This window comes from Lutra lutra, chromosome 9 (assembly GCF_902655055.1).
Source record: "Lutra lutra chromosome 9, mLutLut1.2, whole genome shotgun sequence".
NCBI classification, from domain to species: Eukaryota; Metazoa; Chordata; class Mammalia; order Carnivora; family Mustelidae; genus Lutra; species Lutra lutra.
The window spans coordinates 121,711,087-121,729,203 of NC_062286.1; the positions used below are offsets into that span (position 1 = coordinate 121,711,087).

Sequence of the window (18,117 nt, forward strand, 5' to 3'; positions counted from 1 at the left end):
AGGTCATGATCCTGGAGTCCCGGGATCGAGTCCCGCATTGGGCTCCCGGCTCTGCGAGGAGTCTGCTTCTCTCTCTGACCTTCTACTCGCTCATGCTCTCTCTCACTGTCTCTCTCTCAAATAAATAAATAAAATCTTTAAAAAAAAAAGAAAAAAAGATTCTCACGCTATTGCTCAAAGGACCTGATCAGGACACTGACTTATCCCAAGGAAGGTTCGAGGTTAAGACAACACCTTATCTTTCAAAGTTTTAAGATGAGAGGAAGAAAGGGTACGACCAAGCAGTTTACCCCCTGCCAAACCATTTGACTTCCCCTCAGCTCCCAGGAGTCTATGGTGGCCTGAAGGTGAAGTGTAGCCTTCCTAAGATTGTCATTTTAATTACATAAATAATCCACATTTACTGCAGAAAATTTTAAAGATAAAGGAGAGGAGTTCAGTATAGTGGTTAAGAGCCCAGCCAACTTTTGGAGGAAAACATGTAAAACATTTAGCAAAGCTGGAACCTAGTAAGAACCCCGTTAAGTACTAGTAAAACATTTATCATAGGCAAAAAGAGGACCTGGATACAAACTCAGACCTCTACTTCACAACGAGTGCGCTTTCCATGGCTTGTGGATTTTTCCCCACAGGACTCTTGATTTCTGTGACTCCATCTGTGTCTGTCTAGGGCCCTCAGTCTTACCCCTCTGAGCACACTTTCCCCTCCAAACTCTCCTACAAGCAGCTGGCAGTGGCATAGAGGCATTCAGCTGAGAGGACATACTCAGCCCCAAGCCTGAGATCATGTGTTTAACTGGTGCTTAGAAAGTTCCAACCTCACAAAGGCAAAATCTGTCCTACTTCCAGATCTCTCTCCCACTTCCAGGTCTGACTTTTCATCAAGTTCTTTTCCATCTTAGACCACCCAGCATGTTTATTTTAACCAGATGGATGCACTGGGATTCAGCCAGACTCCCCACTTCCTAAGATAAGGAGAGCCTTGGGTGAAAGCACAAAGGGATCAAGTCTCAGCCCCATAAATATCCTCTAGGCAAGGGTTCTCCATGCTAGCTCCCAGCTTGGCTTAGTCTGCTCCTAGAAAGCTAAGAGGAGGAACACAGATCAGGTTTCGGATCCTACTGAACCTCTAACTTGCTGTGTGACACTGAGCTGGGCTGGATCTAAGGACCCTCTAAATATAACTTTCTGTGACACCCTGCCCCCATATAATCACAAACTTAATGAGTCTCAGTTAAGATAAGAGCTTCACAATATAATACTACATATAAAACTTTTCTTGCAAAAATAAAGTTACCTATTTACAGATGATATGATCACATATGTAGAAAATCCTTTGGACTCCACCAAAAGGAAAAAAAAAAAAAAAAAGGATAAATGAATTCAGCAAAGTTGCAGAATACAAAATCACACAAAAATCAGTTGTGTTTCTATACACAAACAATGAACAATCCAAGAAGGAAATTTTTTTAAAATTTCAATTTAGAATAGCATCACAAAGAATAAAGTAGTTAAGAATTAACAAAAGAAATGATAAAACATTGCTGAATGAAATTAAGGAAGATAAAAATAAATGGAAAAGTATCTTGTGTTCATGGATTGGAAGACTTACCTATAGATCTTCACTGCAATCTCTACCAAATTCTACTGATTTTTTTTTCTTAGTAGGCTCCACACCCAACTTGGGGCTTAAACTCACGATCCCAAGATCAAGAGTTGCATGCATGTTCTACCAACTGAAGCAGCCAGGCTCCCCTCCAGAGACTTTTTTTTTTTTTTTACAGAAATAGAACAACTTGTTCTAAAATGTATATGGAATCTTAAGGAACCCCAAAAACCAAAACAATCTTGAAAAAGAACAAAGTTGGGGTGCCTGGGTGGCTCAGTGGGTGAAGCCTCTGCCTTCAGCTCAGGTTGTGGTCTCAGGGTCCTGGGATCAAGCTCTGAATCAGGATCTCTGCTCAGCAGGGAGCCTGCTTCCCCCCCCTTCTCTGCCTACTTGTGATCTCTCTCAAATAAATAAATAAAATCTTAAAAAAAAAAAAAGAACAAAGTTGGAAGACTCACACCTGATTTCAAAACTTACTACAAAGCTAAAGTAATCAAAACCATGTGATATGGTCACAAAGACAGAAAGAAAAAAAAAAGGCCAAAGGAATGGGATTTGACAGCCTCACAATAAACCGTCACATATGTGGGCAAATGATTTTCAACAAAGGCGCTAAGACCATTCAGTGCAGAAAGGACTGTCTTTTTAACAAATGGTGTTGCGAAAACTGGATATTCACTTGTAAAAGAATAAGTTAGACCCTCACCTAACACCATATAAAAAAATTAACTCAGTGGGACACCTGTCTGGCTCAGTCAGTGGAGCATGTGACTCTTGATCTTGTGGTCATAACTTCATAAAATATACATTAAACAACAACAACAACAAATTAACTCAAAATGGATCAAACAATTAAATATAAGTGCTAAACTAAACTCTTATAAGAAATCAAAGGAGGGGCGCCTGGGTGGCTCAGTGGGTTAAGCCTCTGCATTTGGCTCAGGTCATGATCTCAGGGTCCTGGGACTGAGCCCCACATTGGGCTCTCTGCTCGGTGGGGAGCCTTCCTCCTCCTCTCTCTCTGCCTGCTTCTCTGCCTACTTGTGATCTCTGTCAAATAAATAAATAAAAAATCTTAAAAAAAAAAAAAGAAAGAAAAGAAATCAGGGGAGAAGCTTGTTGACATTAATTTGGCAATTTTTTAAGGGTTTTTTTTCCGTTGTTGTTTTGTTTTTTAAAGTAAATCTCTACACCCAATGGGGGCTTGAACTCACAACCCTGAGACCAAGAGTCATGCTCTGGGGCACCTAGGTGGCAAAGCCAGCTTAGCGTCTGACTCTTGGTTTTGGCTCAGGTCCTCATCTCAGGGTTGTGAGTCCGAGCCCCATGTTGGGCTCTTGCTCAGTGCAGAGTCTGCTTAAGACTCTCTTCCTCTGCACTCCCCTCTCCTCTAAAATAAATAAATAAATCTTTTTTTTTTTTTTAAGAGTCACATGCTCTTCCAATTGAGCCAGCTAGGCACCCTGGTAGTGATTTCTTGGATATGATACCAAAAGCACAGACAAAAACAAAAAATTAGACACTACACTTCATGAAAATTAATAACTTTTAAAAAATTGTTAAGTAATCTCTACTTATTAAAGGGGCATGAACTCATGAGCCTGAGATCAAGAGTCACATGCTCTACCAACTGAGCCATCAGGGCATCCCCCAAATTAAAAACATTTGTGTATCAAAGGATACTACTATCAACAGAGTAAAAGGGTAACCCATAGAACAAGAGAAAATATTTGCAAATTACATAAATAATAAAGGATTAATATCCAGAATATATATATATATATAACTCCTAAAACTCAACAACAACAAAAAACAAATGACAAGACTCAAAAAAATGGGCAAGGGTCTGGAACAGACATTTCTTCAAAGATAACCAAATGACCAACAAGCACATGAAAAGATGCTCAACCTCACTAATCATTAGGAAAATGCAAATAAAAATCACAATGAGATACCACTTTGCACCCATTAGGTTGGCTATTATCAAGGGGCACCAGGGTGGCTCAGCGGGTTAAGCATCTGCCTTTGGTTCAAGTCATGATCTCAGGGTCTTGGGATCCAGCCCCATGTTCAAGCCCCACGTCCAACTCCCTGCTCAGCAGAGAGCCTGTTTCTTCCTCTCTCTCTGCCTGCCACTCTACTTGTGCTTTCGCTGTCAAATAAACACATAAAATCTTTAAAAATAAATTTAAAAAATTTTTAAAGTCTTTTAAAGGGGCGCCTGGGTGGCTCAGTTGTTAAGCATCTGTCTTCAGCTCAAGTCATGATCCCGGGGTCCTGGGATACAGCCCTCCATCGGGCTCCCTGCTCTGAGGGAAGCCTGCTTCTCCCTCTCCCACTCCCCCTGCTTGTGTTGCCTCTCTGGCTTTCTCTCTCTCTGTCAAATAAATAAAATCTTTAGAAAATCTTTTTTAAAAATTAAATAATAAAATGGAGTTGGGAGACCAGCAGAAGGAGCTCTCACACCCTGTAAGTCTTCATCAAGTGCAGGCCCCAACAGAAAGACATACCTTGCACTCCCAAAAGGAAGAAACCTATTTTTCACTACCCTGACAAAAGGAAGAAAGATCTTCTCCTTGCCCAGCAACATCCCAGTCAATGAAAGACCATTACAACTGTTACAGCCAATGAAAACCCACAGACTTCAAACTCCTAGATTAATCCAACTTGGATTTTTTGTTTATAAAAGCCCCTCCCCACTCCCTTTCTTCTATAAAAGCAAGTTTCTCTTCTTTGTTCTCCAGATTTCCCTACCATTTTGTTGTAGTTTGGGTGTCCCAAATAGCAATACTCTGCTATTCCCAAATAAACTCATTTTTGCCAGGAAAATAGGTGAGTTTTGTTTTTTTTTTAAGATTTTATTTATTTATTTGACAGAGAGAGATCCCAAGTAGGCAGAGAGGCAGGCAGAGAGAGGGGGCAAGGAGGCTCCCCGCTGAGCAGAGAGCCCAATGCCTGGCTCAATCCCAGGAACCTGGAGATCATGACCTAAACCAAAGGCAGAGGTTTAACCCACTGAGCCACCCAGGTGCCCCAGTGAGTTTTATTTTTAAGGCTAACAATACATACAATGAACACCTAACAAACATTTAGTGATATTATTATTCAGCCTCAAAAAGGAAGGAAATTCTGACACTGGCTATACCAGGGATGAATCCTGCAGACAGTATGCTAACTGAAATAATTAAATCAGAAAAGGACTAACACGGTGTGATTCCACTCTTAATGAGGTACTTAGGAAAATTTGGGACAGAAAGTAGAATGACAGTTGTTAGGGGCAGGGACAAAGAGAGATTGGGAAGTTACTAGTTTGAGGGCACAAAAGTTTCAGTTTTGCAAGATGAAAGAGTTCTGAAAATGGATGGCTCAGTGGGTTAAAGCCTCTGCCTTTGGCTCAGGTCATGATCCCATGGTCCTGTCCCAGCATCAGGCTCCCTGCTCAGCAGGGAGTCTGCTTCCTCCCCTTCCCCGGCCTACCTTTCTGCCTTGTGATCTCTGTCCGTCAAATAAATAAAATCTTAAAAAAAAAAAAGGATGGTGGTAGCATCTACACAACAGAGTACATGTACTTCCCTGTACCACCAAACTGTACACTTAAAAATGGTAAAATTTTTTATGTATACTCTACAGCAAGTAAAAAAAGATTTAATTTTAAAAAGAATTTAGGGGCATCTGGATGGCCCAGTTGGTTATGCATCTGCCTTCAGCTCAGGTCATGATCCCAGAACCCTGGGATCAAGCCCCACATTGTGCTCCCTGCTCAGCAGGGGGTCTGCTTCTCCCTCTCTCCTGCTCATGTGCTCTCTCTCTTGCTCACTCTCTTTTAAATAAATAAAACCTTTTTAAAATAAGTAAATAAATAAATAAATAATAAAGAATTTTCTTTTTTATTCCAATTGTCTCCATCGTCAGTGCCCCCGCCAGTATCTCCTGAGTGACTTTAACAGTCTTTAAACTAGTCTCCCACTCTGATCCTGTCCTCCGAATAGCAGCCAAAGTGATCTTGTTAAGAGGCAAAACGGAAAAGTGAAGTGTCGCTGCTCAAATCCTTTCTGTGGCTTCTTCCACTGTTGGGACAAAAATAAATTCTTCATGGCCATGACCAAAAAGACAAGCGGGGGAGGTCCAGCCTCACATCTATGGGTCTGGAGAAAAGTGAACCCTTGTGCACTATTGGTGGGAATGTAAATTGGTGCTGCCACTATGGAAAACAATATGGAAGACCCTCAAAAAATTAAAAATAGAAACACTCTATGATCCAGCAATTCCACTTCTGGGAATATATAACACTAAGAAATAAGGAAATAAAAACACTAACTCGAAAAGATATCTGCATGTTCACAGCAGCATTATTTACAATGACCAAAGCATGGAAACAACCTAAGTGTCCATCAACAAATGAATGGATAAAGTAGTTGGGGTATACACACCATGGAATATTTTTTTTAAAGATTTTATTTATTTATTTGTCAGAGAGAGAGAGAGTGAGCACAGGCAGGCAGAAGTAGAGGGAGAAGCAGGCTCCCCGCCGAGCAAGGAGCTCCATGCAGGACTGGATCCCAGGACGCTGGGATCATGACCTAAGCCAAAGGCAGCCGCTTAACCAACTGAGCCACCCAGGCATCCCTACAAACCATGGAATATTATTCAGCCACAAAAAATTAGGAAATCCTACCATTTGTGTATGTATAGACCTTGGAGGTTTATGCTGAGTAAAAATAAGTCAGATGTAGAAAGACAAATACTTTACAATCTCACATGTGGAATCTTAAAAAACAGACTCAGAAAAAGAGATCAGACTTGTGGTTACCAGAGGTGGATGGTGGAGGGAGGAGGAAATGGAGGAAGGTGGTTAAAAGATAAAAACTTCCAGGTGAGATAAATAAATAAATAGTAAGGATGTAAGGTACAACATGAGGACGACAGTTAACAATGCTGTACTGATACACTGGAAAATTGTTAAAAGAATAAATCCTAAAGGGACGCCTGGGTGGCTCAGTTGGTTAAGCAGCTGCCTTCGGCTCAGGTCATGATCCCAGCGTCCTGGGATCGAGTCCCACATCGGGCTCCTTGCTTGGCGGGGAGCCTGCTTCTCCCTCTTCCTCTGCCTGCCACTCTGTCTGCCTGTGCTCACTCTCGCTTCTCTCTCTATGACAAATAAATAAATAAAATCTTTAAAAAAAAAAAAAAGAATAAATCCTAAGACTTCTCATCACAACATTTTTTTTCTTCTTCTCTTTTCATTGTATCTATATGAAAAGATGAAATTAGCTGAACCTATTAATTAGCTGAACCATATCATTTCACAATATATGTAAATCAAACCATCAAGAGGTAGGCCTGAAACTTATATACGGTGATATATGTCAATTATTTTTCTTTCTTTTTTTTAAATTTATTTGTTTGACAGAGAGAGATCACAAGTGGGCAGAGAGGCAGGCAGAGAGATGGGGGGAAGCAGGCTCCCCACTGAGCAGAGAACCCGATTCGGGGCTCGATCCCAGGACCCTGAGATCATGACCTGAGCTGAAGGCAGAGGCTTAACCCACTGAGCCACCCAGGCGCTCCGTCAATTATTTTTCAATGAAACTGGAAAAGACAAAAATTCTTCAGCATGCCCCTCCCACTCCTTCCCAACTAGGGTCTTTATTCCCCACCAGAAGCTGACATGGTTTCACCTCCTGGAACGCTCTCTTCTCTTCCCCTCCCTCATCCCCTTAACTCCTACTTTTCCTTTAGAGCTCTTTCCTAACCCTCCACACCAAACTCCCCATTACAAACTTTTACTACCAGGCCCAGCAGACTGAAAACTTACCTATTCTGTCTTGGATCTTGGGCTAGGTATTCTTCCAACATTCTATGACAGAATGAATGATCAGTTTGTCTCCATCACTGCGTGCCCCCATGGAATCTGTAAAAGAGGTTTTATACCAACGGTACACTTCCAAACTGGAGTGAGCTGGTTAGGCTTTATCACAGTTTTGCATATGGGAGAGAACAAGGTTCAGAAAAAAGGCAGGGCTGGGAAGAACAAGATCCACGTGAAAGCTGGGGGACTAAAAGGTATGGATTCATGTCAGGTGTATGTCCCTCCCATCAGGTCCAGACAGAGTAACGTCTGTTGCTGTGTATGTCACCTTTGAGGTCCTGCTTCACTCAATCTATTGGAAGAGGATCTTGGAATTGAGTTGTGGTTGGAAACACTAACCATGGAAGAAGCTCCCTAGGAGATTCTGTTGCTCAGCTAGGGGGAGAACTACAGGTTAATGTTGACAGGTATACAAAGGACATTCTGACCTCACTGACATCCTTTAAGACTAAAAGCTTAGGGTCACCTGAGTGGCTCAGTTGCTTGGGTGACTGCCTTTGGCTCAAGTCATGATCCTGGGGTCCTGGGATCAAACCCCACGTCAGGCTCCCTGCTCAGCAGTAGAGTCTCCTTCTCCCATTCCCCCTGCTCATGCTCTGTCTCGCTCACTCTCTCTTTCAAATAAATAAATAAAATCTTAAAAAAAAAAAAAAAAAAACAACGACTAAAAGTTTAAGGTTAGGAGTACAGATTTTGGAGTCAGACAGACCCAGATACTAGTTGAGTGATTCCAGACACATTAGTTTGCCCACCACACAGAAGTACCTTGGTCTCAACTTAATTCATAGTACAATGCACAGGGCACCACCTGGAGGGCTTACCAAAATGCTGATTATGGGCCGCACTCCCAACAATTTCTGATTTGGTGGTTCTGGGATGGGATCTGAGAATCTTCACGTCTAGTCAAGTTCCTACGTGATGTGGCTGCTGGTGGTCCAGACACACACGTTGTGAACCACTGTCCTAGCACATGCTGAGGACACAGTAGATGTATACTCAGATATTCTGAGAGCTAATGAAGTCCTTCCTCCACTCCCCCGACCCCGCCCCCTGCCCCCGGAGTTCTCAGCCGGTTCCAACTTGCCATGTAGCCTTAGAAAATCCTTTCCGCTTTTTGGATCTCGGGTCTCGCATTTGCCAAAAAAGGGTGCTGGGCCAAGATGAGACACGAAATTAATACAGAAAACAGTTTACATCTGGATGAGGGTCCTAGGAATTAGGGGAGAAAACGAGCAAGGACTAAATCCTGAAGGGGAGGCTTGGGACTTCCGGGGAGCCAGTGTTGGGCTCCAAAAGACGCGGATAAACAGGGCAGCGTTCTGCCCCGCTGCTGTAGGGGACAAACCGTGGAGGGCTGGGCGACGCTCAAATCTAACCTCGACTCTCTATCCAGATGCCGTTCTCCAGTCGCCACAGCGCCTCCCCGCGCTCGCGTCACCAGCCCCATCTAGACTGTCCCTTCCCTCTCACCATACCGAGCGCCTGGCGGAAGCTTGGCGTCACTTCCGTCACGCGTAGAGCGCTTGCGCGGAGGTGACGGCTGCGCTTTCCCTCGGACGGCTGCACGGCTGTCGATTGGCTGCGTGGGTTCGTCGGCGGGAGGACGTGCGGCGCTGCGTTGCCCCTCCCTCCGCAGTGCCTGGTCTCGGCGGAGCCAGCGAGCCAAGCCGGCGTTTTGGCCGAGTGAAGGCAGCAGCAGCGCGCCACGGAGCCTGACCAGTGATTCTGTCGCTGTCGTCGCCGCCCTGCGCGCCGTGATTCGCGACTCCAGAGCCCGACTCCTTTTGGCCTGACCCGCGCGCCCCTCGCCCGGCCCGGGCGGCGCGACGGGAGGATGAGCGGCGGGCGGCGAAAGGAGGAGCCGCCTCAGCCGCAGCTGGCCAACGGGGCCCTCAAAGTCTCTGTCTGGAGCAAGGTGCTGCGGAGCGACGCGGCCTGGGAGGACAAGGTGCGGTGGGACTTGGCGAGGGCGCAGGTTCGAGGAGCCGGTTGGGGACTCGGGGACGAGTGGACAGGCCCGAGCCTACCGGGTCCGGGCGCGGCGGTGTGTTTGGCGTGTGTTGGGGCGGGGTGGGACGGCGTGGTGGTGGCACTAAGGTGTCGGGGCGAACTTGGCGGACCCGGGCCTGACAGCCGGGCTCGGGGCTCACCGCGGAGTGAAGCCGACTGGGTCACGCGGGAAGCAGCGAGGAGGGGGCACAGGAGTTGCCACCCGCAGGCAGGGCGTGTGCCTGAAAGGCGAGAGTGAGCTGAATTCGACCTCCGCCTTTTGCTCCCAGTAGGATCTTCAGTAAGTGGCTTGTCTTCTCCGAATTAATTACTTAATACGGTCGTTAGTACGAACAGTAACGGTAACAGTCTTCTATCGAAGACTTTCTGCCAGGTGCTCTCTCCACGCACTGTTTCACTCAGTTCTCAGACCAGCTCTGGAGTGGGGTACCGTGGTGCAGGAAAGCCTTTAGCACGTGATGAGGCTTACTGAAGGGGAGCTGCCATTGCTTTTAATTAGATGAGAAATACCAAATGCCTTAATAACTGCAAGAAGAGAGATTGCAACCACCTCTTGGAGGTGTGTGAGAGAGGGAGGGAGAGGGGGAAACCACCAAATGTGTGTTGAGAGACTATTGGGGCTTCAAGATTTTTACACTGGTCACACGCTTTCAGGAGATCTGAGTGTAGGCACTCCCCAGCTCTGCCCCATGATCTGGAAGGGACCAGCACAGACAGCTTGCTTCCAGTTGGCCTGAAAAGAATGTTATATTTGCAGTTTTTCCCTTGTTTTTCTGGACTGTTGAAGTGGGTTCTCCTTCCTGGAGCTCTTGGGTGGGGGGGAATGGGAGGGACTTCCTGAAGGTCCCCTTGTCCTGCCCCCAGCCCTGCCCAGCTCTTGCAAAACCTTTATGATCTGCTGTGTCATTTCTTTCTTCCTTCTTGTACAAGGACTGGTTTCTGCAATCTGGGGCAGGTCGGAAACCTGAGTCTTCAGCGTCCTTGTATGAAAATCAGATACGCTGGCACCTGCCTTCAGCACTTTTGTTTCTAATTCCTTTCTTTGTTGCTTAAAATTCAGTGCGCAGGAAGATGGTGCTGAGAAGGTTAACAGTCAGCCCTTCTGCCTATGGATAGTGTGCCTAGGTCTCTCCTCTGAGGGTCAGTGTTCTGTGGCCAGTAGCACAGTTACTTTCACAGCCATTTCATCACAAGCCATTTCATTTTTGAAGCTTCTAAAAAAAAGTAAATAATTTCCCTAGAATTTTTACTTAGCCCACAGGCCCAAAAGTCATCACTTAAGAGAAATACATCTTTTTTTTTTTTTTTCTTTTAAACCGTTTTAGTATAAGAAGAAGTGGAGATCAGAAAACTACGTACCATTGCTCTTGGAGACATTTCTATGGAAAATGTGTTTATAGCAGCAAGCTTTTTTATTCCTCACCTATTACAGAGGCTTTCTTTCATGTGGCATTCACTGCAGATAATGCATGCATTCTTTCTTTCTACAGGATGAGTTTCTAGATGTGATCTACTGGTTCCGACAGATCATTGCTGTGGTCCTAGGTGTTATTTGGGGAGTGTTACCGTTGCGAGGTTTCTTGGGAATAGCTGGGTAAGTCTTGGGTATGTTCCATTTTCTTGTATCCGTTTTTTTTCACATAGAGATTTTGTTTCCTTTTTATGGAAAGGGCCATTACTAAGTTGGAGGAACACACACACACACACACACACACACACACACACACACACATTTTAAGATGACTTGGGGAGTGGGGAGGAGATTACTTTGTATGGGTGAGAGAGCAAAGTGACAAAAGCAGAGAGCTAGTGACAAACTAGCCCCACGGTGGCACTCCTGGGTTAGGTGCAGCATTTCTCAGTTCAGCAGGCCTGGGAGCATCTTAGTTTAGACATGTTATTTTTCCAGAGACTGGACTGGGCCAGTCCATTCATTTATGGATCCAAAGTGATGTCATGCAAGAGGCTACTGCACTGCCTGTTGGTAGCAGCCGTCTAGTTTTCTGGCATGACCTTTGTACCAATGGAAATTTGCAAAGTAGAGGAACTTCTGTACTTGATGACCTTATACAGGCACTGTGCTGGGTGTCTTGGAACTTGGCTTCGACAGAAGTTATTTCAGATCCCTACTTTTTAAAAGCAGTGAAAAAGTAGGAGGTTGCGCCCTCACTTTTTACTGTGTTTCCATGGCCGGTGGCAGCACAGTTGACACCTACCCCTGGTCTTGGCTCAGCTTGTTAACAAGCGACTGAAAGCGATGAGTCCACATGCCCACCAGACTGAATTAAAACGATGTGTAGGAGTAGTCTCAAGATAGGAATTGTGGGTAAGCTACAGTGGGAAATGGACAGGCAAGCTTGTGAACTTTTCTTTTTTTTCCACACCCGGAATATAAACTATGATCCTTAACCATGGAATATCACATTGGTTGTTTTAGGGGTGATCACATCTCTTATTCCCTCACCGTAGGGTGAAAAGGGTGAAACAGATTTCAAATCCCTGTGAGTTCCTTATTTTCTCAGAAGATAATCCAAAAGGCATGTATAATCTCCTCTTCTAACTAAAAAGGTTTTTAATTTATGATACTGAGCAAAGCATTTGTCCAAGGAAGGAGTTCGAGTTTGTTATGCTTTGCCTGACTTTGACGGAGTGGACACGTAATGAGTTCTGAGTGATGGTGAGGAGACAAAGGACCTGGGGTTCATAGGTCTTCCCCCGTTGGAGAAGGTATATAGATAACTCTTCAGAATGTTGGTCATCCTATTTGAGCTTTCTGTGAAAGAAAAGGCCTACGAGAAAAGTCAGAGAAAGGGGGAAGGCAGTCTGAAGACAAGAGGGAATCCCTCTTCTTCCCAAGACCACTTTTCTAGGAGAGAGTAACATGGGTTCCGACCCCTTGCTCCCATTTCATCTTGCAGGATTCCTAAGAGATTTCTCTGAAGTCACCCAATCTAGGAATAATATAGCAAAGACCAGAGTTAGTTTATTATCCTTGCCATTGTGGCAGATGAGTTAAGCTATTTAGAGATCTCTTTTTACTTTTAACTCTATAATGGATTCAAGTTCCAGCTCTGCCACTTTCAAGCTACATAATTTTGGGCTCACCTCTCTGAGCTTTCATTCTCTCATCACTGGAAAGGGGAGGACACTAAAAGTGTCCTCCTCCTAAGACTGATGTGTGAACTAAATGAGATAACCCAAGTAAATTCCTAAATGTAGTGCTTAGTACATCATATGCACTCCATAAATGGTTCACTGCAGTCATATGATTAGCTTTACAAAGAGAGCTAAAAATGGCTATTGGAAAAAAAAAAAAGAAACCAGGAGGGGCGCCTGAGTGGCTCAGTCCTTAAGCGTCTGCCTTCGGCTCAGGTCATGATCCCAGGGTCCTAGGATCAAGCCCCGCATCGGGCTCCCTGCTTCTCCCTCTCACACTCCTGCTTATGTTCCCTCTCTTGCTGTCTCTCCCTCTGTCAAATAAATAAATAAAAATTTTAAATTAATTTTTATTTATTTATTTGACAGGGCACAAGGACAGGGAGCATCAGAAGGAGAAGGAGAAGCAGGCTCCCCGCTAAGCAAGGAGCCTGACACGGGGCTCAATCCCAGGGCCACGGAATCATGACCTGAGTCGAAGGCAGACACTTAAGTGACTGAGCTACCCAGGCACCCCAAATAAATAAAATCTTTAAAAAAAGAGGAAAGGGATGCCTGGGTGGCTCAGTTGGTTAAGCATCTACCTTTGGCTCAGGTCATGATCCCAGAGTCCTGGGATCAAGTCCCACATCAGGTTCCCTGCTCAGCAGGGAAGTCTGCTTCTCCCTCTGCCTGCTGTTCCCCCTGCTTGTATTCTCTCTCTCTCTCTCTGACAAAATCTTTTTTAAAAAGGAAAAAAAAAAAAAAAACAAACAAAACAGTAAAGGAGGTGTTTAGGAGTGAATTTGCCTTAGAGTGGCTCACCCATAGTACCACTTTCTCAGGACTGCCTGTTTCCTGGGGTTTAGTCCCAGGCTGTCCTGCCAGAGCCAGTTTCTCTCACTCCAAACAAATCCTATCCCTCCTTTGGTTGGCATCTTTCCCCTTGCTCTTGGAAAAGGCCCAAGGACATTTATTTTTCCACACACACACCCTCTCCTCCATCTGTCTGACCCAATTGCCTGGGCTTAGGGCAAGACTGCTTTGGTGCTCAGTTCTGGTGACCCTCTCCTCGCTGCTTTCTGCCTTCACTGCCCTCTCTCTGGGCTCCACCCTGGGTTCTCTTCATTCTGGTATGGCGACAGTCAGGGCATATTAAGGTAAAACCATTTTCTCTGTTGTCATTATTTATACTTTGAGAACTGGGTGGTGGTTCTGTTCTGCTGAAGTTTTGCATCTTCCCTTCTTGCCTCTCTCTCTCTCATAGAGCCTGGCACCACGATTAATAGGTGTTCAGTGAATGCTTGTTAAAATTTTTTAAAACCCAAAATGAATTCCCACTGATCCTTAAAAGCAGGGTCATACCTTACTGTTATCAGTGTAGCCTCCCAGCCCTGAAATCAGAGTATTTGTTAGAGGTTCATTATTTTGTTAAAATTCTGATTGCAATTTTTAGGATAGAGTTAAAAATGGATTGGAGAGTCTCTTTAAGGTTTTTTTTCCCCCAACCCCAATTCAGCACATTCATTTCTTTGTCTACACATCTGTGTAGTTCTCTCCCTCATTTATAATATAGGATTTATGCCCGTCCTTAAAGCTCAGTTTGAGCTCCAGTCCTTTCCTGAGCCCTCCCCCTTGACCACCAAACATTTAAATACCTGTGTTTCTGTGACCCTTAGAAGGTGGGGGCTGTGTTAGCTCTTTTCTCTCTGTCATCCTATATCTCCTCTTTGCTTATACTTCCCGATCTCTTATCACTAAGCAACTACTTTTACAGCCAGAGACTCTCAATGAGTCTCAGCCATTCTCCATCCCTAGCTTACTAACTGAGTCCCAGAGTGACATTTCTGAGTCCTGCTAGTAGTCTCTCTGGAACCACTAACAGCCTGTCCAGAATGAAACTCCACAGGGCACCTGGGTGGCTCACTCAGGTGAGCCCCCGGCTCTGGATTTCAGCTCAGGTTGTGATCTCAGGGTCGTGGGATTGAGCCCTGCACTGGGCTCTGCGCTCAGCAAGGAGTCTGCTTGAGGATTCTCTCTCCCTCTCCTGCCCTTCCCGCCCCCCGCCGACTCGCACATGCATGCACGCTCTCTCTCTCTAAAATAAATAAGCCAGTCTTTCAAAAACAAAACAAAATGAAACTCCTGACAGAGAGAGGCAGCCAGATTGGCTGAGTCCCAAGATTCCTGGCAGAAGATAAGGATGTGGCCACAACATGGCCAAGCCAAGGACTGGATTTTGTGTGAAATCCAAGAAAAACCTTCTGTTCTTCCTGACTCCCTGCCTATTAACTGGAACCATTATACTCCCGGGCCCTTAGGCTTGAAGCCTTTGGGTTTCTTGACTCTCCATCCAGCCATTTTCCCAGTCCCTGTCCTCAAGCTTTATTTCTGCTCATGTCCTAAAACATGGTACAAGACTAAATCAGTCTCCCAGCTCCTGTTCTCCCAACTCATGAGAAAGCCCATACTCTAACTACTCACGAAGTAGACTTCTGGGTACCTGGCAGGCGCAGCCAGTAAAGCATGCGAATCTTGATCTCATGGTTGGGGGTTCGAGCCCCTGTTGGGTGTAGAGACTACTTAAAATCTTTAAAATGAAAACGAAAAAACTGGACTTCTGACATATGTATAGTCTGTCTCGTGCTCAAACAGCCTCAGGGTCTGCCCCCAATACTGACTGACACTCTTCAACAACATTGTACGGCCCTGCCCCATACCAGCCCACACTTCATCCATTAGGAGGAACCAGTTCTTTGCATTTTTCCACCCCAGCCTTCAGGAGCAGTGTGACCTAAGACATACAGTCCCCCAATAGATTAGATCCTGTGACTTGGAAGATCATAAAGTGTTGGTCTGTTCATAAAAATTACCTTTACATGGTGACTATGTGAAGAGATCAGTAGATCAGGATGATAATGTTACACCTCACTGCATTCTAAATGCTTTATTAGTTAAATAACACAAGATGGGGAATCAGAGACTTTCCTGGAGGTGCTCACAAACCTTTGGTTTCAGTTCCCTACTCACTGCTCACTCTGTTTTTGGCCTCCTCCTAACCAATAGCTGAGGGACAGCAGTGTTCACCATTGCATCAGGTGCGTAGCCAACAGTGCATATCCAGACACTGTCTCCCAGTGGGAATGGATGCAGGAGCTGCTTTAGTGTGCTTGCTCATCCCACTAGGCCAGGAAGTAACAGCCTAACATGTATCTGTCCCGTAGCCACCCCACCTCAGTGGGAGCTCTTTGGAAGCCCATGTCCAGTACTAGTCCTATTTGGGATGGTTCAGCTACCATGTTGTCTTACTGTGAGAGGGCCTGGAGAAGTTTTATGTGCTTTTAAATTTAAAATTTTTTTTGCTGGGCATCTAAAAAAAAGTTGCTCTTTCTGTCTCTAGCTCAGCCACTGGGCAGTTCCATTGAGGGTCTAGGTCCGTGTATTTTTTCACTTGCCCCCATAATGCAACTACTTAACTGCAACCGTGAGTGTCTTGGGAAGACTGGACTGTGGTCATGGGAGTTCTGAGTCTTCTGAGCTCATAGTTTGTGTTCGGTGCTTGTCTTCCCTCCAGATTCTGCCTGATCAATGCAGGAGTCCTGTATCTCTACTTCAGCAACTACCTACAGATAGATGAGGAAGAATATGGTGGCACATGGGAGCTCACAAAAGAGGGGTTTATGACATCTTTTGCCTTGTTCATGGTATGTATAGCTGACAGTTATAATAGTAAATCCTCTTGTTTCTCCAGCGGAGCACACTGATTGGGTTACACTGTGTGATCAGGGTGCCATTTTTCAAAAGGCTCCAAGGATTGGAGGGCATTTCCTCCATCAAGTCCTGTTGTCCCAAAGGATGTGGTACGGTACACTGCAGTCTCCCTGTTGGTATACACACCCAGGGCCTGTCATCAGCTTCTACATCTGATTCTCAAATCTGGCTGCATAGTAGAAATTGGGAAACATTTAAAAATAGGTTTATGGCATTCATAATAGCTGAAAAAGCATAAACAACCACTACCTGGTCAGTAGATAAATAAGATGTTGTATAGCCCTATGGTATTCAACCGTAAAGAGGAATAAAGTACTGGTAGGGATTACAACTTTGAATTTTTAAAACATTATGCTTAGTGAAAGAAGCTACACACAAAAAAAGGTTACGTGATTCCATTTACATGTAAAATGTCCAGAATAGGCAAATCCACACAAATAAAAAGTTGATTAGTGGTTGCCAGTGGCTGGGGTGGGGGTGGGTGTGTGTGAGGAAATGGGAAGAAACTGAAGATGATGCAGATGTCCCAGAATCAGTTAGTGATCTTTGCACAAGTCTGTGAATATACTAAAAACTCTGTATTGTGTGTGCGTGTATATATATATATATTTATTATATACTTTAAAAGGTGAACTTTATGAAATGTGAATTATATCTCAAAAGCTAATTTTTAAAAAATTGTAGACCCTAGCTCAAATCAGTAAAATCAAAATGGCTGGGTGAGGGTGCCTGGGCATCCATATTAAAGGTCCCGGGAGATTGCCGTGAATAGCCGGTTTTGAGAACCTGTGCTTTGTCTGATGTGAAGCTGACAAGCTGACAGGATATGTCGGTGGTTTCTTTTCCACGTTTGTTGTTAATCCTGATACTTTACCCATATCGTTTCCACATCTATAACTCTACCCTGAGTGCTGCAGTCACTATTTGGTTGAGAGGGAAGCTTGTCTGTGGTCCCTTTGGGAGCACTGGTGGGTGACCCTGGGCTCTGTTAGACACAGCTTGATTTCAGTGAAATTGTTTAGGCCTCCAGTCCAGTTGCACTGAATAGCCCTTGGAAGCCCACTGTGCATACATTGTTTGACATATTTCTCTTGTGGAATAGGGGCCTGTGTTGACCCAGGGGATCTGTGACCATTGCTTGTCTTCTTTCTAGGTTATTTGGATCATTTTTTACACTGCCATCCACTATGACTGATGGTGTACAGACCCCACCTGCTCTCTGTCCGGTCCAAAGGACCGTCATAGTTACAGCACAGAAACATGATTGTAGGGACACCCCAGCCACATGGAACCTGGAAGATCCGTGTTTCCTGGACCGAGAATCAGTGTGTTGGGCATCAGTGTTTTCTGCAAGGGTTGTGATCTGAAACTTTTTAAAGAACCAACCGCCTTTTGGAGAAGCATTTCTGAATTGTCCATCACCAACCATTTCTTCTTGGATATCATCATGAAACACCTGTTTGCTGATGGGAGCTGTCGTTTAATTTGATGCACCTCTGGATCCGGATGAAACATTAAATTGTCTTCCTCACTTCTCCATCAGGTGTACAGTTTTTAAACTATCACTGGCATTTCAAGTTTTCTGAAAACAGTGTGGCAGTATGTGCGTGGTCATTAGCACAGTATAAGCATCATCTAATAACAGTTTCCATTGTAGAATGTTTTCGGGTACTTGAATAAATCAAATCTTTAATTGAAAATCTGTTGATGATCCCTGTTAAAG

The 18,117-nt window shown here is 44.6% G+C and overlaps 1 protein-coding gene across 2 annotated transcripts; it reads left to right on the plus strand.

The window, feature by feature from the left end:
• The first annotated feature begins 9,053 nt into the window (after positions 1-9,053).
• RAB5IF (RAB5 interacting factor) lies at positions 9,054-18,094 on the plus strand. Of its 2 annotated transcripts, XM_047744409.1 has the most exons (4): positions 9,069-9,426; positions 10,979-11,082; positions 16,198-16,327; positions 17,548-18,094. In XM_047744409.1, exons 1-4 carry the CDS (start codon positions 9,313-9,315, stop codon positions 17,587-17,589), a joined length of 390 nt encoding a protein of 129 aa, XP_047600365.1. In that variant the 5' UTR covers positions 9,069-9,312; the 3' UTR covers positions 17,590-18,094. The 2 variants fall into 2 exon arrangements, with proteins under 2 accessions (XP_047600366.1, XP_047600365.1); XM_047744410.1 differs by lacking the exon at positions 16,198-16,327 and having other exon boundaries at positions 9,054-9,426.
• The last annotated feature ends 23 nt before the right edge of the window (positions 18,095-18,117 follow it).